The 23,561-nt window shown below is 44.3% G+C and overlaps 1 protein-coding gene across 1 annotated transcript in view; it reads right to left on the bottom strand.

Annotated features, from left to right (window-relative positions):
- The window catches only part of dmxl1 (Dmx like 1), a 123,416-nt gene that overhangs the window by 85,048 nt on the left and 14,807 nt on the right, over positions 1-23,561 (bottom strand). Inside the window, exons 6-13 of the mRNA XM_079827542.1 lie at positions 23,428-23,542; positions 23,275-23,341; positions 17,840-18,018; positions 12,665-12,929; positions 8,619-8,787; positions 7,867-8,022; positions 4,712-4,911; positions 2,583-3,210 (exon numbers count right to left, since the gene is read on the bottom strand). Of these exons, the coding sequence (XP_079683668.1) occupies positions 2,583-3,210; positions 4,712-4,911; positions 7,867-8,022; positions 8,619-8,787; positions 12,665-12,929; positions 17,840-18,018; positions 23,275-23,341; positions 23,428-23,542 (1,779 nt within the window). The remainder of the gene's footprint in view (positions 1-2,582; positions 3,211-4,711; positions 4,912-7,866; positions 8,023-8,618; positions 8,788-12,664; positions 12,930-17,839; positions 18,019-23,274; positions 23,342-23,427; positions 23,543-23,561) is intronic.

Genomic DNA, 23,561 nt, shown 5'->3' with positions numbered 1-23,561 from the left:
ACTCAGGACTTTCGGGTCAAAAATGACCATTTTAAACCAACCAAACAAACAAAAAACTTGACAAAAAGAGTCTTTGAGAATCTGTTATTATGTATTAAATGGTCATTTTTACTTTATAATGCAGTCAAACCTGAACATTGCATTAGAAAGAGAACAAATGGAAAGCGTTTTGTTACCCGTTGTTTTATTTGATTCATTGATTTTATGTCACATATTTTCACATTTCTCTGTTACAGTTTCACCAGTCTCAAATTTCCCTGTGTGTGTGTGTGTGTGTGTGTGTGTGTGCGTGTGTGTGTGTGTGTGTGTGTCTATTTTGCAACCTTGATGGCTTACAGTGTCATACTTTCATTGCTGTGCACTTTATTTCTTACATTGATGAATAATTGCTTTTATTTCACACATTTCCTAAAATTTGCTTTTGGAATGACACACGTTCATTTGTGTGTGTGTGTGTGTGTGTGTGTGTGTGTGTGTGTGTGTGTGTGTGTGTGTGTGTGTGTGTGTGTGTGTGTGTGTGTGTGTGTGTGTGTGTGTGTGTGTTTGTGTGCATAAGTGTGTGTGTGAGTTTTTTGTCTGTTTTGTACTCTTGATGTTTTAGAGATCTTCACTGTTGAGTCTTTTTTTCTGCATCCTGGCTGATTTGTAGATTAAATGCACAAAAAACGAATTTCTTTTCATATTTTTGCCAATTTCCCATTCATTTCCTATGGGGGTCATTTTTGACCCGAAGGTCCTGAGTGTGACTATTTTTTTTACGACCACTTAGACTTTTCAAATCCTGTCCCCAATTTGTTTAAGTGTTCATATACCAAGTACCAATAAAGTCACCAAGTTTCGGACCATTCCGATGAAGCTACGATTTTTTTTAAAAATGTATAAAACCCCAGAGGGTTAAAAACAATTGTTGTTTTTTATTTAATAAAATGTTATAACATTTATTTAAAAAAGATATTAAATCTTTATTTTTTACCAGGCCCATATTACATTTTTAAAATGACTATAATCATTATTATTTATTTATTTTTTATTTATTTATTTATTTATTTATTTAATTAATTATTATTATTTAGTTTTATTATTATTATTATTATTATTATTATGAAAAACGCTGATCATAATAATTAAACAATTATGTTTTTTAACTAGGCCCACATATATTACATTTATTTTTATTTAAATTATTATTATTATTATTATTACGGTTTTATTTAATGAAAAAATTTGCGTCATTTTAAAAACAATTATGATTAATATCTTTTTGTTGTTACCAGGCCCATATTTATTTATTTTTAATTATTATTATTATTATTTTGAAAAAAAAAACATATATACAAATTTAATAATAAAGATAAATTTTTTTATAGATTTTTTCCAGGCCTATATGATTCAAGTTTTTCATAAATGATTTAAAATTATTAATATTTTCTTTTTAAATGTAATTGTTTTAAAAATAATTAGTATTTATTTATTTTTTAAATTACCAGGCTCACACATATATAAATATATACACATATATATATATATATTTAATTATTATTATTTAGTTTTATTATTATTATTATTATGAAAAAACGCTGATCATAATAATTAAACAATTACGATTAATATATTTTTGTTGTTACCAGGCCCATATTTATTTATTTTTAATTATTATTATTATTATTTTGAAAATTAAAAAAAAAAAAATATATATATATATATAATAATGATGATTCATTTTTTTATATATTTTTTCCAGGCCTATATGACTCAAGTTTTTCATAAATGAATTATAATTAGTATTTTTTTTTTTTAATGTAATTGTTTTAAAAATAATTTGTATTTATTTTAATTTTTTTTACCAGGCTCACATATATACATATATATATATTTAATTATTATTATATAGTTTTATTATTATTATTATTATGAAAAAACGCTGATCATAATAGTTAAACAATTATGTTTTTTAACTAGGCCCACATATATTACTTTTATTTTTATTATTATTATTACGTTTTTTTTAATGAAAAAATTTGCGTAATTTTAAAAACAATTATGATTAATATATTTTTGTTGTTACCAGGCCCATATTACATTTTTAAAATGACTATAATCATTATTATTTAAAAATTGTATTGTTTTAAAAATAATTAGTATTTATTTTAATTTTTTTTACCAGGCACACGTATATATATATATATATATATATATATATATATATATATATATATATATATATATATATATATATATATATATATATATATATATATTTAATTATTATTATTTAATTTTATTATTATGAAAAAAGCTGATCATAATAATTAAACAATTATGTCTTTTTTAACTAGGCCCATATATTACATTTATACATTTAAATTATTATTATTACGTTTTTTTAATAAAAAATTGTCATTTTAAAAACAATTATTATTAATATATTTTTGTTGTTACCAGGCAAATATTTTTTTTTTTTAATTATTATTCCAGGCCTATATGATTCAAGTTTTTCATTTTTCAAGTATTTTTTAATTTGACAAGACTCTGCATAAAGCCTGATCTCCGGATAGCGAGAGCCCCAGGGCGGCGGAGCTCACCGAGGCAGGTGCTGGGGATGAGTGCGGGCAGCCAGGCCACATTAGAGAAGGCGGAGGTGTGGAGGGAGTTGATCCGGGCCAGCTCAGACACGCCCCCTGAGAACGACAGCGGCCCCACAGGGTCCACCCGCCACAGGATCAGCTCGCTGTAGATGGCGCTGGGGTCCTGGGCGACGGCCCTGCCCCTGGGGGCCGGGTGGGGGGGGCGGGCGAGGGTGTTGTGGTGAGAGGTGGTGAGCAGCAGGGGCAGCAGAGAGTGGCACGCCAGCTCGTTCAGGTGGAAGCGGTGCCCGCAGTACCGGGACTTGTGGGAGACGCTGAGCACCGCGGAGAAGGCGGAGTCTTCGGCGAAGCTGACGGCCCATTGGTTGAGCGAGCCGTCGGCGTGTTTGGAGATCATCAGGACGCTGGGCGTGAAGATGCTGAGGCGCAGGCTGCTGGAGGAGGGCTTGTTCTGACCCGGGCAGATCAGGGCGGAGCAGGAGTGGGGCAGACCCGCGGGCCGCTGCCGCCCGTGCTGGAGGGCGAGCTCCACGTTTCTGTTGCAGGCGTACATCACCACGCTCCGGCTGAGAGAGTTGGCGTCTCCGGTGGGGAAAGCCACGGGGATTCTGGACACAAAGGAAACCTGGGAACAGAGGAACTCATCAGGTCAGATGGAGCCGACAAAAAAACCCTAAATAACGACTTATATAGTGATGACGATTTCAAAACACGGCCTCATGAAGCTTCGAAGCGTTATGAATCAGAGAATCGAATCATGATTCGGATCGCGTGTCAAACCGCCAAACTGCTGAAATTTAGCGATTCAAACTGCTGAATCGACTCACTGATTCATAACGCTCCAAACCGCTGAATCGACTCACTGATTCATAACGCTCCAAACCGCTGAATCGACTCACTGATTCATAACGCTCTGAACCGCTGAATCGACTCACTGATTCATAACGCTCTGAACCGCTGAATCGACTCACTGATTCATAACGCTCTGAACCGCTGAATCGACTCACTGATTCATAACGCTCTGAACCGCTGAATCGACTCACTGATTCATAACGCTTCAAAGCTTCATGATGCCGTGTTTTGAAATCGTCATCACTATATAAGTCGTTATTTAGGGTTTTTTTGCGCACAGAAACTATTCTCGTCTTCATAAAGTTATTGTAGAGCCGCTGTAGTGAGATGGACTTTGTAACTTTAGTCTTTAGTGTCTTTTAAGGGTCTTGAGAGTGTAAAGTTGTGCCAATGGAGGCCTTTCAGAGCGTCAGATTTACACTAAAATATCTTCATTTGTGTCTGAAGATGAACGGAGGTCTGACGGGTGTCCAACCACATGAGGCTCAGTCATTAATGACACAATCTACAGTTTTGGGTGAACTAACCCTTTAAAGGGCAAACTCCACAGGAAGTGGCGAATCACGCAGTCCATGCCAGCCGAACTTAGCCCCGCCCACAGCATCTTTACTCGGCCAGTTCGGTCTGGACTTGATCCGTAGAGGAGTAATTATGCTCGAACAGAAACTGTTCGGACCAATGAAATCATGAGGGCGGGCTTTAGACGATGATGGACAGATGATCAACAGTAACGTCATCATCACGTCATCAAAGGCGCTTGGGTTGAGTTTGTTCTAATCCTAAACGGAGAACTTGTTCGTATATAGATGTCTCGTCCGCTGCTGGCCAATGGAGGTGGACGTCCTGGGGGCCATCTTGTCTCACTCAGCTCACTCATAACATTGTGTTTTCATGGTGCTTGCACTTTTAAAATAACCATAACTTGCTCAATTTTCTACCGATTTTCAAACTGTTTGGTTTGTTGTAAACGTCAGAGATGTAGTTATGGCACTGCCTACTTATGAAAAAATTATTCATAATTTGTTCAAGCATCCATAATTATAGCCACGATAATAACGTTTGTAAGAAACCAAATCATTTGTAAATCCGTCAAGATTTCAGTGAGATAAGAGTATTTGTGTTCATGCAGATCATCAGGTACCACAGAGCCCTGTGACAAGATGGCCGCCGCTGACAAGATGGCCGCCGGTGACAAGATGGCCGCCAGTGATGACGTTAGAGACTCCGCCGTAAGACATCTAGCCTTTATTATGGATATCTATGGTGGTCTGTACCTGAGCCTGTCGGAACATGCCCGGCTGGTATTCGTCCAGCCAGTCGATGTGCCACACCAGCAGAGAGCCGTCCATCGGGTGGATGCTGAACAGCATATCTGCGGCTCTGTTCCAGTCTCCCAGCAGCACATCCACCTGATGATCCGCGGGCACAGAGCTCACCGCGCCAGCCTCAGTGCCGCCCACCTCCTCGCCCACATCTGAGCCCAACACAGAGAGATTCACATATAAACACACCGACTGTCCGTCAATACAGAATCAACATCTCCTGATCATTCACCCCCATCTCATCCCAGATGTTCATGTCTTTCTCTCTTCAGTTTTTAGAGGATCATTCCAGGATTGTTCTGCTAATGGACTTCAATGGGAACCAACGGCTGAAGGTCCAAATCACTGCAGTTTCAGAGGCTCTGACCAATCCCAGACGAGGAATAGAGTCTGATCTAGAGGAACCATCGCCACATTTACAACACACACACACACATTTATACACTTTAACCTCAGACGCTCGACTTCAGTGTTGCTCGTATGATGTCATCACGTCGGAAAGGTCACATGACGCAGGTGGAAGTGCCGACCCAGTGTTAAAACCAATGTGCAAAGACTAAATCAAACGCCCTTTACACAAATAAAGGGGAAACAACGATGACGACGATTTTAACGTTGGAGGAGAACATGAGATGAGTTTATCGGCAATATTATTATTGTTTTGGAATATAGACCAAAGTTCGACAAAGAAGACACTCGGCAGATTATTGCTGAAGTGAAAGCAATTCAAAATATGAAAGTATGAAAAAGTTATGGAAGTTTAAATTTACTGTAAATGAAAAATACTGCACTAAATATTTTTTATTTCATATAAAATATATATTTTACCAAAAATGTTTTACTCTAAAATTACTATAAAATTTGTCTAACCAAGTTTGAAGTTGATATCACACAAATTGAGATGTTGTTTAGGCGCTGTACCAGAAACAGCCACCGGGTGTCATTCAAATTCCATTGATTGTTTTTTTGATGCATTTTCCTGTAAATTTCTGTCCAAATGTCACTTCCATCTCAATACAGTCACTAAATATGAAACCTTGAGACTTAGACCTTTCTGACGATATGTGTTCAGTCAAGATTGGAAAACATTTCGGTGTTGTTTGTATGATGTCATCACGTCTGAAAGGTCACATGACGCAGGTGGAAGTGCCGAATCATGTTCTCCTCCAACTGTAAAATCGTCGTCATCGTTGTTTCCCCTTTATTTGTGTAAAGGGCGTTTGATTTAGTCTTTGCACGTTGGTTTTAACACTGGGTCGGCACTTCCACCTGCGACAAGTCGAGCGTCTGAGGTTAAAGTGTATAAATGTGTGTGTGTGTGTTGTAAATGTGGCGATGGTTTGTCTAGATCAGACTCTATTCCTCGTCTGGGATTGGTCAGAGCCTCTGAAGCTCTTCCTCTGAAACTGCAGTGATCTGGACCTTCAGCCGTTGGTTCCCATTGAAGTCCATTACGAGCAGAAAAATCCTGGAATGATCCTCAAAAAACTGAAGAAACAAAGACGTGAACATCTGGGATAGGGTCGGGTATCATTTGGGTTTTTTTCGATTCCGGTGCCAAACCGATACTTTTAAAACGGTACCGGTGCCTGAACCGATACTTTAAAAAAAAAAGGCCACAAAACGAGGTGGATGACATTAAATGGCTTTTTATTTTTTTTAAATTGAACCATTTATTAAAAAGTTTAATGTATACTTAAATGTGTGAATATAAATAAATACAAAAAAGAATTTACTTATTTACAAATTATTATTGACTTATTTACAAATTCACAGTAAAACCTAAGCCACCTAACCCAACTACAACAAGCCTAATATAACTCTAAATAACAGTTACAGTAATAACAGCAGAGTCTGTGTTCTTGCTCAGCTACTAAACCAGCTTCCAGCTTCAGCTTTTGAAATATGATCATATTCTCTGGCTAAATATTTTAGAACGCATCGCCTTAATGTTTCCATGGCGACGCGTCATGTTTCTCACATGACACACAGCAGCCGCGATAGCACTGACAGCTCCGCTGTATCGGGTTTATTTCGTTTTTCCTTTTTATTCAAAATATTCACAACGTCTTAACTGTGTCACGAACTATCTGATGTTCAAATGTGTGAGTGAATGTGTGTTAGTTGATCTATAAAGCGCGATGCGCCATGTTAGTTTGCGCCTCAGAATCGGATCTGTCGGATTTACAACACTTGAGTTCATTCTCGTCTCACGAAATACATGAAAGTAAGTGACCAGTGAACTGGAAGAAGAATAGAGTAAACAATATAATTACTGTATAATGTGCATGTATCTGATGTGAATAAAACACGTAACGTTAGTCAAATTATAACCGTCTGAAAGGATTGTCATTGCCGCTTTCATAGACATCAGTGTGTGTTTTGTTGCTAGTAGCCTACTTATGAGCATTTAAATGTCTGAAACCTGAAATAAACATGATGTGGTTGAAAACACTGAATAGTTGTCATGAGATGTGGTTGAAAACACTGAATAGTTGTCATGAGTTGTGGTTGAAAACACTGAATAGTTGTCATGAGTTGTGGTTGAAAACACTGAATAGTTGTCATGAGATGTGGTTGAAAACACTGAATAGTTGTCATGAGATGTGGTTGAAAACACTGAATAGTTGTCATGAGATGTGGTTGAAAACACTGAATATTTGTCATGCGATGTGGTTGAAAACACTGAATAGTTGTCATGAGATGTGGTTGAAAACACTGAATAGTTGTCATGAGATGTGGTTGAAAACACTGAATAGTTGTCATGAGATGTGGTTGAAAACACTGAATAGTTGTCATGCGATGTGGTTGAAAACACTGAATAGTTGTCATGAGATGTGGTTGAAAACACTGAATAGTTGTCATGAGTTGTGATGTGACGAGCGCTGAGCGTCTGTCTCTGGCTCAGCCAAAGCGCGAATGCACGTTTGAATTTTGGCACCGAGTTGAGGAACCGAAATCTGCATTCTGATTCGGTCCGGGACATACCGGTTATATAAGTACCGGTGGGTTTCGGTACCAAACCCTAATCTGGGATGAGATGGGGGTAAATCATCAGGAGGTGTTGATTCTGAGTGAACTCTCCTATAGTAAACCCGGTGCTGTACCGTATCGCTCCACGTGTCCGTTCTGCTGTAGAAACACCTCCATGCTCAGCGTCAGGTGAAGCTCTTTATTGTTGAGCCAGTGAACGGTGAACGGGCCGCCCGGTTCCTCCTCATCAGAGCCGTTCATGGACGAGATGGAGGGCAGCAGAGGGATGTCTGCACACACACACACACACACACACGCACACACACACACATAACCGTCACAAAGGCTCTTGCATGCGTTTTGACAACAGATTTAAAGGAACACTCCACTTTTTTTGAAAATAGGCTCATTTCACAAGTCCCCTAGAATGAAATAGTTGAGTTTTACCGTTTTTGAATCCATTCAGCCGATCTTTGTATCTGCACTTTTAGCATAGCTTAGCATACATCATTGATTCTGATCAGTCCATTAGCATCTCATAAAAAAAAATGACCAAAGACACTTTCAATATTTTTCCTATTTAAAACTTGACTCTTCTACAGTTTCATCGTGTGCTAAGACCAACTGAAAATTAACCTATATATAATAATATAATTAATATAATAGTTACTATAATTAACCGATTTTCTGCACCTATATGGCTAGAACTACTTTCTCATTCCTGCGTAATAGTGGCGGATCTTCTCACTTTACTAAAGCATAACAATACCATAATATGCTTGCAGATATGTAGGAAACATGCTGGTTTCTCTGAGATGGCAGTGTTGGGCACGGTGCCCGTCTGACCGATGCCCATGTCTGCCACATTCACTAAAGGTCACGGTACCTGTGGCGGGGTTGATGCTGGCAGCGATGTGGAAGTGGCACAGGGCGTTGGCGTGCAGGATGTTGGCGCGGTGGGCGTAGTGTTTGTTCTGCTGCTGTGGCAGAGGGCCGGTGTACGAGAGCTGAGATAAACACCGCACCTCCTCTCTCCACGAGGGCTTCAGGTTCAGCTGCGGACACAAAGACAGTCGGTCAGCCAATGGCGCCAGAGAGACAGAGCGTATTTAGGCCACGCCCACCGGGGGGGAAACAATCAAATCGCCCTCCATTGACTTTGCATTGCGTGAAGCTGCTTTGTCATTTCGGACTTATAACAAAAAACAGAACAATGTCTAAAAGCTGATATGTGACAAAGTGTACAGCAAACAAGCTAAACAACACAGAAATAAGTTTTTATAAGCTGTCGACCCAAAAAAACGAGCGTTTAAGGAGACAAAAGTGGATAAAGGCAGTAAAACGTGACGCTTCAGCTGAAGAATGGGGACATTTGGGATCCTGACACTCAGTGTGTCTCAGTGTGTGTGTGTGTGTGCAGTAAATATGTGTCACTGTTAAGTCAAATATCCAAATGTCAGTTTTAAATATGATATTTCCTGTCTCTGATGACGTTCTCCTCTAGTGTGTGTAGTTCTCAGTGTAATATAACGTGTCTCAATGGCCTGTATCAACTTTTTGTCCTTAAACGCTCGTTTTTTGGGTCAATAGCTTATAAAAGCGTCTGGGTTTTTGGTTGTGGGTTTTGTTTAGCTTGTTTGCTGTACACTTTGTCACATATCAGCTTTTAGACATTGTTCTGTTTTTTTTAATAAGTCCGAAATGACAAGGAGCCGCTTCACACAATACAAAGTCAATGGAGGGCGTTGGATTGTTTCCCCCCCGGTGGGCGTGGCCTTCAGATTATGACGCGTGTCGCTCAGTCTCTATAGAGGGCGCTGGGGCGCCGCCCCCATCAAAATTCCAGAAATATACATGTATACAAAAATTATATAAAAATGAAATAAAAATAAAATAGTTTACTCATACGACGTGCCGCTGTTAGTAAGAGCCTCAGCATTTAATTGATGGGTTCACTATTTGATATGTTCTTCAATATGTGTCATGCGGTTTCATGGGCGAGGGACGTCTATCAGAGTCCAAAAATCTACGGGCAGCATGTGACCTGAAGCTGGTCTCTCATTGACCTATCAGTAAGCCCCTCCCCTTGAACGCAGATGAGCCAATAGCAGTTGAGTATCAGTTGCGCTGGGACCAGAACTCGGACATCTTCAGGTTTCAGCGCCATAAAGAAACACTGGAAAATCCGAAGCGCTCATCGGTTTGATGGTGTTTATGCTACAAAAATGCTCAAACGTCTTCCCTGAGGTCCTGTAACACTGACTCCAGCTGTCCTGAGAGGAGTTTCTGTTTGTCATACTCTCGTTAAATTACAATTAAAGTCCCTGCTAACATACAAACCGAAATAACGAACTGTTCTCACGTCATGTGACACTGTAGGTCAAAAACACATTTCAGTGCCTCTCCATATTAAACTGGTTATGTAAATTAATTTAATTTTAGATATGTTTAAGGTCTACATTATCTCCTATTGTGATGGGTATTATAGTCTCCGGGTGGTGAAAGGAAGAGCTCGCACGCAGTTTTTCAGTTGTTTTGCAGATACAAATTTTTACAGTCATTAACTGCACCCTCGAAAAGGCATAAGCTCTGTGTGTGTGTGTGTGTGTGTGTGTGTTTACTGTTAGTTTGAGTGTTTTTGTGTAATTTGTTGTGTGTGTTAATGGTAATGCAACGGAGAGAGAGAGTTTGTGAATGAGACGTCAATGCGCACTTCTCATGCTTTGTTTGTTCAGCTCTTACGATGATTTTTTGGAGTGAATAACGATGCAATAAACTTGATAAACCACCAGTAAGGTCTGGCCATCATTCGGACGGGATATACGCTATAATCTGTGTCCAAACACATCTTGGGATAAGGTTTTCACACTGACAGCTGTCATTGTAAGATATAGCAACTCCGTTTGTTTGTCCGAGTTAGCAACAGTTACTAAGGGGGGCGGGGCTTGCCGATAAGACAATTGGTTTCTTAAAGATCCTCCTCCGGACACAGGTCGCTGCGTCCCTGGCGAATCAGAATTGGATGCGTGTTATTTTATCCAATCTGATTGGTTCTCGTCACCTGTCATTCAACTTTCCGCTCTTGGCCACTAAAGCGAAAGTGCGCGGCGACACAGTCACGCCGACTACGCCAAAACCTTTAGGATGATCACTTTTGTAGAGATGGCAGCAGTTAAACCAAATTCTTTCACAAGGCATTCGCTGGAAGAAAAAAAAGGATAAAGGAACGCGATTTACAGATCCAGCATCAGCCAATGACAGAGGAGCTGCACTCAGATCTTCACACACTTGTTATGAGAAACGTTAGGGCGGCTGATGTGGATTAGCAATGCCCTTTATCGCTTTCCCTGTCTTTTATTTCAAAGTGTGGATACTGAAGTTTTGTGGACAACAACGAGAGACCTCAAATATCTGAACACTGCAAACGTCATGACACTACTGACTTTAATCAGAGAGTCATTGAGAAATGTGCTGGCCAGAAAGAAAGGAGAGCAACATTTATGTTCAAGTAACGTTAGTCAACATGCTAGTCTGTTGGTGCTGTTTTCTTTTGTTTTTCCTTTCCTCATTCAATTATATGTGGGAAATGAATGTGTAAAAAGATAAAAGTGAAATGGTTATTTATATTGACCGTTTTTAAATGCTGCCTTGAATTTGTGAATGTACAGAAGGACGTGACCCATAGGGTTGCTGGGTTTTCACAACAAAACTAGCCAAAAACAATCGCGTCTCCCCACTCTATAGCGCACAGCAGCAGAAGCTCCTCCAGGTCCTAGTGCCCGCCCGCTAAAATGTTATATATATGTAGAGGAGGCGCTGTTGTTACAGTAATAAAATGAAAAGTAGAATACACAAATAAATTGAAGTTACTTTTTTTTCTGAATAAATAAAGCAGTAATGATGTCAAATCACAAACATGACACTGTTTCAAATTAAATACTTGTATATACAGTTTATTAATCTGTGATAAAATTTTATGAAATGGATGATGACAAATAATCCAAGGAGCACTAAAATAATTGTATATTTTTTTTATTTGAAGCTAAAGACAGCATCAACTGATGCCATGCCACCCCCACATCATAGGCACAAACATTAAATCCAAAAATAAAATATTTAGATTACAACTGAATCTGTCTGGGATGAAAAATCACTGACTTTATTATTATTATTTTTAGAGAAAATATACTCTTATTATAAAAATAACATTTATTTATCTTTAACAAGTATCCTTTTAGCAAGGAGACATCAGAAATCTGAAACCAGAATGAAAAAAAATGGTGTTGTTTCCAAACAAAGGGAAAAAAGAAACATATATCGGTATCGATATCGGCATCGGCCAAAATGAGTTGAAAAATATCTGCATATCGAATATCGGCAAAAATCCAATATCGTGCGTCCCTAGTTCCCGTGTTGTGATTTGTTGCCGGAAAGGTCACGCCTCTGACCATAACAGGGAGATGAACGCGCTCAAACTACAGCGTCCCTGAAGGCCAAACAAAGGTGATTTGACAACATGCCGACAAACGCAACACTTCCTCTTCTCCACGAGGGAGCAACAAGACCACGCCCCCTTTTTCGCGTATTCTTGTGGGCGGAGTTTAGTCATCAAACTGTTCTTCTGACGTCATTAAAGCAGGAAGTACAGGGATGTAGAACAAACCGGCCGCTCGCTTTAGGCTTTGAAAGGGAACTTCTGTTCAATAAAATATCTCGCTTGGCATTGAACTTTGAGCTTTATCATTTTACAGGTATTATTTATGCTCAAACAGCAACATTACACACTAACTAAAGTTTGAAAAATGGGATCACGAAGAACAGGACCTTTAATGCTTGAATTTAGTCAACATGCATCTTGATACTGCCCCCCCCCCCCCCAAAAAAAATAAGCACTGAACACAGGGCACACGGGGCACTTTCTGCCATGCTCACCTCCAGCGGGCTCTGGCTCTGGCTCTGGCTCTGGCTCTGGCTCTGGCTCTGGCTCTGGCTCTGGCTCTGGCTCTGGCTCTGGCTCTGGCTCTGGCTCTGGCTCTGGAGGTTGCTGGGGGACTTCTTCATGGTCTTCGGCAGGTCGTTGCTGCTGTGGTTGTGTCTGAGTCCGGACAGCAGGCAGTCGCTGGGCAGCAGTGTCTCCGCCCACAGCCGGCAAACGCTGTCTTTGCAGCAGGTCAGCAGCACGTTACACACAGCACCTCTGGAAGAGCAGCACAGGGGCGGGGTCAGAGAGAGGGGCGGGGTCAGAGAGAGGGGCGATCAGTGAGAGGGGCGATCAGTGAGAGGGGCGATCAGTGAGAGGGGCGATCAGTGAGAGGGGCGGGGTCAGTGAGAGGGGCGATCAGTGAGAGGGGCGGGGTCAGTGAGAGGGGCGGGGTCAGTGAGAGGGGCGATCAGTGAGAGGGGCGGGGTCAGTGAGAGGGGCGATCAGTGAGAGGGGCGATCAGTGAGAGGGGCGGGGTCAGTGAGAGGGGCGGGGTCAGTGAGAGGGGCGATCAGTGAGAGGGGCGGGGTCAGTGAGAGGGGCGGGGTCAGTGAGAGGGGCGGGGTCAGTGAGAGGGGCGATCAGTGAGAGGGGCGATCAGTGAGAGGGGCGGGGTCAGTGAGAGGGGCGATCAGTGAGAGGGGCGATCAGTGAGAGGGGCGGGGTCAGTGAGAGGGGCGATCAGTGAGAGGGGCGATCAGTGAGAGGGGCGGGGTCAGTGAGAGGGGCGGGGTCAGTGAGAGGGGCGATCAGTGAGAGGGGCGGGGTCAGTGAGAGGGGCGATCAGTGAGAGGGGCGATCAGTGAGAGGGGCGGGGTCAGTGAGAGGGGCGGGGTCAGTGAGAGGGGCGATCGAGAGGGGCGATCAGTGAGAGGGGCGATCAGTGAGAGGGGCGATCAGTGAGAGGGGCGATCAGTGAGAGGGGCGATCAGTGAGAGGGGCGGGGTCAGTGAGAGGGGCGATCAGTGAGAGGGGCGATCAGTGAGAGGGGCGGGGTCAGTGAGAGGGGCGATCAGTGAGAGGGGCGATCAGTGAGAGGGGCGATCAGTGAGAGGGGCGATCAGAGAGAGGGGCGATCAGTGAGAGGGGCGATCAGTGAGAGGGGCGATCAGAGAGAGGGGCGATCAGTGAGAGGGGCGATCAGTGAGAGGGGCGATCAGTGAGAGGGGCGGGGTCAGTGAGAGGGGCGATCAGTGAGAGGGGCGATCAGTGAGAGGGGCGATCAGTGAGAGGGGCGATCAGTGAGAGGGGCGGGGTCAGTGAGAGGGGCGATCAGTGAGAGGGGCGATCAGTGAGAGGGGCGATCAGTGAGAGGGGCGATCAGTGAGAGGGGCGATCAGTGAGAGGGGCGATCAGTGAGAGGGGCGATCAGTGAGAGGGGCGGGGTCAGTGAGAGGGGCGATCAGTGAGAGGGGCGATCAGTGAGAGGGGCGGGGTCAGTGAGAGGGGCGATCAGTGAGAGGGGCGATCAGTGAGAGGGGCGATCAGAGAGAGGGGCGATCAGTGAGAGGGGCGATCAGTGAGAGGGGCGATCAGTGAGAGGGGCGATCAGTGAGAGGGGCGATCAGTGAGAGGGGCGATCAGTGAGAGGGGCGATCAGTGAGAGGGGCGATCAGTGAGAGGGGCGGGGTCAGTGAGAGGGGCGATCAGTGAGAGGGGCGATCAGTGAGAGGGGCGATCAGTGAGAGGGGCGGGGTCAGAGAGAGGGGCGATCAGTGAGAGGGGCGATCAGTGAGAGGGGCGGGGTCAGAGAGAGGGGCGGGGTCAGTGAGAGGGGCGATCAGTGAGAGGGGCGATCAGTGAGAGGGGCGGGGTCAGTGAGAGGGGCGATCAGTGAGAGGGGCGGGGTCAGAGAGAGGGGCGATCAGTGAGAGGGGCGATCAGTGAGAGGGGCGGGGTCAGAGAGAGGGGCGGGGTCAGTGAGAGGGGCGGGGTCAGTGAGAGGGGCGATCAGTGAGAGGGGCGGGGTCAGTGAGAGGGGCGATCAGTGAGAGGGGCGATCAGTGAGAGGGGCGGGGTCAGAGAGAGGGGCGATCAGTGAGAGGGGCGATCAGTGAGAGGGGCGGGGTCAGAGAGAGGGGCGGGGTCAGTGAGAGGGGCGATCAGTGAGAAGGGCGATCAGTGAGAGGGGCGATCAGAGAGAGGGGCGATCAGTGAGAGGGGCGATCAGTGAGAGGGGCGGGGTCAGTGAGAGGGGCGATCAGTGAGAGGGGCGATCAGTGAGAGGGGCGGGGTCAGTGAGAGGGGCGATCAGTGAGAGGGGCGATCAGAGAGAGGGGCGATCAGTGAGAGGGGCGATCAGTGAGAGGGGCGATCAGTGAGAGGGGCGATCAGTGAGAGGGGCGATCAGTGAGAGGGGCGATCAGTGAGAGGGGCGATCAGTGAGAGGGGCGATCAGTGAGAGGGGCGATCAGTGAGAGGGGCGATCAGTGAGAGGGGCGGGGTCAGTGAGAGGGGCGGGGTCAGTGAGAGGGGCGATCAGTGAGAGGGGCGATCAGTGAGAGGGGCGGGGTCAGTGAGAGGGGCGATCAGTGAGAGGGGCGATCAGTGAGAGGGGCGGGGTCAGAGAGAGGGGCGGGGTCAGTGAGAGGGGCGATCAGTGAGAGGGGCGATCAGAGAGAGGGGCGGGGTCAGTGAGAGGGGCGATCAGTGAGAGGGGCGATCAGTGAGAGGGGCGATCAGAGAGAGGGGCGATCAGTGAGAGGGGCGATCAGTGAGAGGGGCGATCAGTGAGAGGGGCGATCAGTGAGAGGGGCGATCAGTGAGAGGGGCGATCAGTGAGAGGGGCGATCAGTGAGAGGGGCGATCAGAGAGAGGGGCGATCAGTGAGAGGGGCGGGGTCAGTGAGAGGGGCGGGGTCAGTGAGAGGGGCGATCAGTGAGAGGGCGATCAGTGAGAGGGGCGATCAGAGAGAGGGGCGATCAGTGAGAGGGGCGATCAGTGAGAGGGGCGATCAGTGAGAGGGGCGATCAGTGAGAGGGGCGATCAGTGAGAGGGGCGATCAGTGAGAGGGGCGATCAGTGAGAGGGGCGATCAGTGAGAGGGGCGATCAGTGAGAGGGGCGGGGTCAGTGAGAGGGGCGGGGTCAGTGAGAGGGGCGATCAGTGAGAGGGGCGATCAGTGAGAGGGGCGGGGTCAGTGAGAGGGGCGATCAGTGAGAGGGGCGATCAGTGAGAGGGGCGGGGTCAGAGAGAGGGGCGGGGTCAGTGAGAGGGGCGATCAGTGAGAGGGGCGATCAGTGAGAGGGGCGGGGTCAGTGAGAGGGGCGATCAGTGAGAGGGGCGATCAGTGAGAGGGGCGGGGTCAGAGAGAGGGGCGATCAGTGAGAGGGGCGATCAGTGAGAGGGGCGGGGTCAGAGAGAGGGGCGGGGTCAGTGAGAGGGGCGGGGTCAGTGAGAGGGGCGATCAGTGAGAGGGGCGATCAGTGAGAGGGGCGGGGTCAGTGAGAGGGGCGATCAGTGAGAGGGGCGGGGTCAGAGAGAGGGGCGATCAGTGAGAGGGGCGATCAGTGAGAGGGGCGGGGTCAGAGAGAGGGGCGATCAGTGAGAGGGGCGATCAGTGAGAGGGGCGGGGTCAGTGAGAGGGGCGGGGTCAGTGAGAGGGGCGATCAGTGAGAGGGGCGATCAGTGAGAGGGGCGGGGTCAGTGAGAGGGGCGATCAGTGAGAGGGGCGATCAGTGAGAGGGGCGATCAGTGAGAGGGGCGGGGTCAGTGAGAGGGGCGGGGTCAGTGAGAGGGGCGATCAGTGAGAGGGGCGATCAGTGAGAGGGGCGGGGTCAGTGAGAGGGGCGATCAGTGAGAGGGGCGATCAGTGAGAGGGGCGGGGTCAGAGAGAGGGGCGATCAGTGAGAGGGGCGATCAGTGAGAGGGGCGGGGTCAGAGAGAGGGGCGATCAGTGAGAGGGGCGATCAGTGAGAGGGGCGATCAGTGAGAGGGGCGGGGTCAGTGAGAGGGGCGGGGTCAGTGAGAGGGGCGGGGTCAGTGAGAGGGGCGATCAGTGAGAGGGGCGGGGTCAGTGAGAGGGGCGATCAGTGAGAGGGGCGATCAGTGAGAGGGGCGGGGTCAGAGAGAGGGGCGATCAGTGAGAGGGGCGATCAGTGAGAGGGGCGGGGTCAGTGAGAGGGGCGATCAGTGAGAGGGGCGATCAGTGAGAGGGGCGGGGTCAGAGAGAGGGGCGATCAGTGAGAGGGGCGATCAGTGAGAGGGGCGGGGTCAGAGAGAGGGGCGATCAGTGAGAGGGGCGATCAGTGAGAGGGGCGGGGTCAGTGAGAGGGGCGATCAGTGAGAGGGGCGATCAGTGAGAGGGGCGATCAGTGAGAGGGGCGGGGTCAGTGAGAGGGGCGGGGTCAGTGAGAGGGGCGGGGTCAGAGAGAGGGGCGATCAGTGAGAGGGGCGATCAGTGAGAGGGGCGATCAGTGAGAGGGGCGGGGTCAGTGAGAGGGGCGGGGTCAGTGAGAGGGGCGATCAGTGAGAGGGGCGGGGTCAGAGAGAGGGGCGATCAGTGAGAGGGGCGATCAGTGAGAGGGGCGATCAGTGAGAGGGGCGGGGTCAGTGAGAGGGGCGGGGTCAGTGAGAGGGGCGATCAGTGAGAGGGGCGGGGTCAGTGAGAGGGGCGATCAGTGAGAGGGGCGGGGTCAGAGAGAGGGGCGATCAGTGAGAGGGGCGGGGTCAGAGAGAGGGGCGATCAGTGAGAGGGGCGGGGTCAGAGAGAGGGGCGATCAGTGAGAGGGGCGGGGTCAGAGAGAGGGGCGGGGTCAGAGAGAGGAGCGATCAGTGAGAGGGGCGGGGTCAGAGAGAGGGGCGAGGTCAGAGAGAGGGGTGGGGTCAGAGAGAGGGGCGAGGTCAGAGAGAGGGGCGAGGTCAGAGACAGGGGTGGGGTCAGAGAGAGGGGTGGGGTCAGAGAGAGGGGCGAGGTCAGAGAGAGAGGGGCGGGGTCAGAGACAGGGGCGGGGTCAGAGAGAGGGGCGGGGTCAGAGAGAGGGGCGAGGTCAGAGAGAGGGGCGGGGTCAGAGAGGGGTGGGGTCAGAGAGAGGGGTGGGGTCAGAGAGAGGGGCGGGGTCAGAGAGAGGGGCGGGGTCAGAGAGAGGGGCGGGGTCAGAGAGAGCCGGCCGGAGCGCCTCCACTCACCTGGGCATGTATTTGCTGGTCTTCCTCCAGGAGAAGCCGGTGACAGAGCGAGGGTGAGCCAGGTAAATGAAGGAGAAGTTGATCTCCGCCCCAGAGTGCAGGTCAAGCGGGGTGAAGAGTTTGCTGACGTCCGCCTGCCATTTGCTGGTGCTGTACCACACCTTCACCAAACAGTCGTCCTGCAACAACACACACTCAACACATCTGGAACGGTAAACAAACAGACGCCATCTTCAACTGGAGGATGGCAAGACTTTCTGTGCATCGACAGTGTCGAAATGTAGGGATGCACCGATGGGATTTTTTGGGGGCGATACCGATACCGATTTTAACAAACAATTATTGGCTGATACCGATATTTGTCACGTGCCCTCTTATTTGAAATTGTGTCATTTAAAATAGTGTTTTTAAAGTAAAAAAAACAAAACATTATTAACTTATAGCCTACTAGCTAGTTTATTGCTGCATTATCAAATAATTTCTAATGAACATACACTGGATCCTTTTAACATTCACCAGGCCAACATAAATATTATATATATATTTTAGGGCTGTCAAAAGATTAATCGCATCCAAAATAAAAGTTTGTGTTTACATAATATATGTGTGTGTACTCTGTTAATTATTATTTATATATAAATACACACACATTCATGTATATATTTAAGAAACATTTGCATGTATATACTGTTTATACATTTATATAATCTATAATATATATAAATATAAATTTTTTATATATAAAAATAATATTTTTTTCTTAAATATATACATGCTTGTGTGTGTATTTATATATAAATAATAATTAACAGAGTACACACACATATATTATGTAAACACAAACTTTTATTTTGGATGCGATTAATCGCGATTAATCTTTTGACAGCCCTAATATATAAATACATATACACACACACAACAGAAAATATGAAATAAACAGTGCTTTTTAAGTAGATTTAATGTTAAATAACACTGCATATTCTTCTCTGTATAAATTAAATTCATATATTATTATTATTACATTGAGACATGGCTCATCTGTACAATATTAATCCTGTCACAATTACTTTGTTAAACTGAACTTTTATTTTGGTTTGTTAAACTGAACTTTTATTTTGGTTTGTTAAACTGAACTTTTACTTTGGTTTGTTAAACTGAACTTTTATTTTGACGGGTTGTCGTGTGCGTCGAGTTCCTGTGTGTGTGTTTTGATATGAGGATAGATTTGGTCGAATAAAACGGTAAAATGCTCATGAAGTGACTGGAGTTGCATTCGTGTCTCATATTCAGGTGGCAGAGGCTGAAAAACACAGCGAGTTTGAGTGTGTGTGTGTGTGTGTGTGTGTGTGTGTGTGTGTGTGTGTGTGTGTGTGTGTGTGTGTGTGTGTGTGTGTGTGTGTGTGTGTGTGTGTGTGTGTGTGTGTGTGTGTGAGTGTGAGAGAGAGAGAGAGAAAGAGGTAACGTTATCGTTAGGCTAAATGAAGCCGAGCGGCTCCATTCATTCACAGAGACAGAGAAACATGCACGATGAATATTTAAACAGTCTTTTTGGGGCTTAATATTCACAGACACTAGTGTATATCGCGACTGATTTAAGTGACTGACCAATGTTTTATTTATTCATCATAACATTCCGCATTATGCAGTAAATTCAGTTTTTATGACTGGATTCTGTCTGCGTTGTCCACAGAAATGAATCCTTAAGAAAGTTTAGTCAACAGTAGTGAGCGATTTATTCTTGTGTTTGTTGGTCTTTTGTTGTTTGATAAACATTAAAACACCGACGCAGCGCAGCAGGAATATTACATAAATCTTGGATTATGCAGCAGATATTACACAGCTCAGTGCCTTCACGCAGTTCATTAATAAACCATCGGTTTGTTATTTTGGCCTCTCTCATGATATAGCCGATGGTTGTAAATTGATTTTTTTTTTAAATCGGCCGATAAATATCGGCGGCCCCAGCAACCCCCATATGTATAATGTGCGTTTGAAAAAACAACAAAAACACATTTGAACTCCCTTCATATCGTCAGTCGGGTGTGTGTGAGCGGAGAATGAGGCCGATGATGATATACTTTATGATTATGAGAACACCCAGATGGCTTGAAGAACTCAAATACAGCATATCTTGTCGCAGTCGTGTGTTGATTGTCTTCATGTTTAAAGCGTTTCTCTCTACAGCGCGAGCTTCTCATGAGGGATTTCCTGCTAAGGGTCATTATATGAGTTCTGTCTGAGGTGTGTGTGGCGTGTCTGCTCGAGGTGTGAGTGACACATGAGTGTGTTTAGCGCCCTGGGGTCTGTTCTTTGTACAGTCCTTCCAGAAAAATTCAGATTTTTGTTGTGATTGTTGTGGGTAAAAATCCTTCATTTTCTTAAAAAATGCGATGGAATATGCGGCATAAAACATTTTTGACCTAGGAAAAACCCTGATGCTCTAGAGTTCTGTAAGAATTTTTAAAGAAATCGGCCACTAGGTGGCGCTAACGAGTGTTCCGGCTCTGTAATCACGTGGTGTTTCACACACACACACAATATTCATATCACTTGAAAGATCTCCTCATTCTGAACAACTTTGCCTCAAGAACCACTGCTGTCAATCAAATCGTTCATTAAATATTCACAATATATACTTTTGCAAACTAGTCCTGGGTTTTTTGCTCAATCTGAATAAAACCAATGCAGTCAATTCTCTGGACTCTAGATCAATGATTATAACAGTTGAACTTTACCCCTTGGGTCACCATAACAGGGTCATTTAGAGAATGGGTGTGGCGAAATATCCTCACAAGCCTATACGAAAGCTCGGCGCTTCATGAAAACTGGTGCGCACCTGCAGCACATGACTCTGAAGAAGCATGCCATTACGAAGATCGGACCATAGGTGGCGCTACAACTGTTAAAAAGCTTTGAAAACTATATATTTCCTGTGGTAACTCGCCTGGATTGGCTGTGAATGGTCTTTAACTTCTATGATCTCAGTGTTTACATGTTTGATAAATAAAACCTTCTTACGCGTATGTGCTGTCACCGTCCCAACGCCTTTTTTTGAACGCCTTTTTTCGTATCATTATATTTAAGTAATCATCATAAATTAGGTATCATTTGAAAGCTTACAAACTCAAAATTCATCCTGTGAAAACCGTTTTGAAATCGGACATTGTGTTACCATGGAAACGGTCCTCTAAATTCGTCTAACAGGCTCCTCCCCCTAGTGGGCGGTGTCATGTTTCATATTACGACAATTATTTTGACTACTTTATAATTAAAATCTTTTCCAATCTTGACAAAACATATATCGTCGGAAAGGTCTGAGCCTCAAGGGTCCATATTTGGGGACTGTTTTGAGATGGAAGTGACATTTGGACAAAAATTTGCAGGAAAATGCATCAAAAAATGCTATTTTTGGTACAGCGCCTAAACAACATCTCAATTTTTGTGATATCAACTTCAAATTTGGAACACAACTTGCTTAGACATATGGCTTTAGATTACATTTTTGTAAAATATATATTTTATATGAAATAAAAAATATTTAGTATAGTATTTTTCATTTACAGTCCGATTTAGTCCAAGATTAATATGGCTTCCAGCTCGACCTCGTCCACATTCGTCACGGTGCCATCGAGTGTTAAAACGCCAAAGGCGAAGCTTGAATTTACGGGAATGTCCCTCTTTGGCTAATGTACTTTCAAGATGGAGGGGCAACATGGCGACCCGCATTCGAACCCTCACCCGTATGTATTTACAATGGCATATTATAAACTTACGAGAATACTTTATTACTTGAAAGAAGTAAATATACATTAATGAGCACATATATTTTTGAAAGAACTAAGTGTTTTTAGCTAAGAATAAACATAAAAAGTTACACAGTGTAGCTTTAAGAACGAGACCAAACTTTGGTCTATATTCCAAAGCATTCGTTGAATTGAAGAATTACAGCCCTTTAAGTTTGGATAGTGCATTTTCATGTGTATTCTCAAAGAGCTTAGTCCTTAAACCCACTGTAAAATCCAACAGTTGTTCTTACGAAGACTTTTTTAGTAAACTTTACTTAATGTCCAATAATTTGTTGAACTTACTTAAAACAATGAAGTAATCTGAACTATTTGCATGCTATGCCTTCGTTACTCAGAAAACTCAAGTAAACATTACTTGACTGGTTTGAGCACCATTTTGCCAAAGCAAAAAAACAAGCGGGCGGACGGGCAAAGTGTTTTTGAGGTGGTGCAATTTTGTATAGACTTATCACTCATTTCCTCCACTTCCGGTCACCATGATGGAGATCAGTGTTCCCTTTGGTTGGACACTTGGAACTTCATTCATATTCTAGTAATTAACTTCCTATTAATGCAGCAATGCAACAAGAAATCATAGTTGTATGATTTCAAAAGAAGGGAAGTAATATATATATATAATATTTGTCAATTAATGATGTATAACATAACTATATTTAATGTCAAATACTGATCTTTTAACATTATTTTTGCTAATATTTATGGCATAACCTTTTAATTGAGTTGATAAAATCCCTCTATATTTGTCACAATATCATTTGACCATGCTTGAGTGTGTCACACACACACTTCAACATTCAGCATGCAAAACACAACAATGGTAACAAGGATTTTTTTTTATTATTTTCTTTTATTATTATTAATACAACCTTTTCTATTTTACTTGCTGTCATTATTCAGGTTATACTGACAAAAGACAAATAGTAAAATAAAGCTAAAAATAGTAAAACGAAGCAATTAATTTATTCATGCCACAATGCACTCTGGGAGTTCACTTCCTCAGATCCCAGATAGAATTAAGTTGACAAAACTTAAACGGTTTAAGTAAGAACAGCTTAATGCAATTAAGTAATGCTTACTTAATTGTTTTTAGTACCTGTAGACTATTGATAAGTAATAAATAAGTGTTGAATGGAGTTCAGTTGTTGCTTTTTGTCTTCACTTATTTTTTTAAGTTCAGCTTACTTGAGAATTTTAAAGCAATATTTTCCTAGTAATGTGAGCACTAATAACAAGTTAACATAATTAATAATTTTGAGTTAAGTATACTTCATTAACAAGTTTTCTGTACAAATTTTGTTAAGTTTAGCCGACAAAAAAAAATAATACGCTGCTTTACTTGAAAATTTTAAGGCAATCGGTTTCCTCACTTTTTCTAAGTAAAGTCAACTTATTATGTTTTACAGTGTGATAACTCTATTTCTAATTGAATTTACTGATTAAATGTATGAATTTGGTATTAAAATACGGTTATAGAGCTAAAAACGCCCCTAGAAATCGGTTTAACTTGGCCAATATCAGCTCGTAATGAAAGGTTGATTTCTGGCACTGCTGTGAAATACACACAAAATATGAATATGCACAAAAACACACTCCTTTCTGACAAATCCCCACACATGTCCGAGCACAAACCTGTCCTGCGGTCGCAAAAAACTCTCCATCCGGGGAAAACTTGATGAAGTGAGTGGGCGCGGCGGACCTGCAACATCAGAGAGGTTTCAGAGCAGCAGTTTGACGAGTTTAGAGAAGCTAAAGCTAGCTGTGGTGTGAAGGACGAACACTGACTTGCACTGCCATAGGCATCTCCAGGAGCGCTGAGGGCCGTCCTCTTCAGGATCGGGGCCGAGGTGAACGTCACACCACAGCTGCAGACACACCGAGCCGGTCAGGAGACACGTACCTGTGGACAGAAGACAGGT

This window comes from Gobio gobio (assembly GCF_949357685.1).
Source record: "Gobio gobio genome assembly, chromosome: 10".
Classification (NCBI taxonomy): Eukaryota; Metazoa; Chordata; class Actinopteri; order Cypriniformes; family Gobionidae; genus Gobio; species Gobio gobio.
This window is presented reverse-complemented; position numbering and strand designations above follow the sequence as displayed.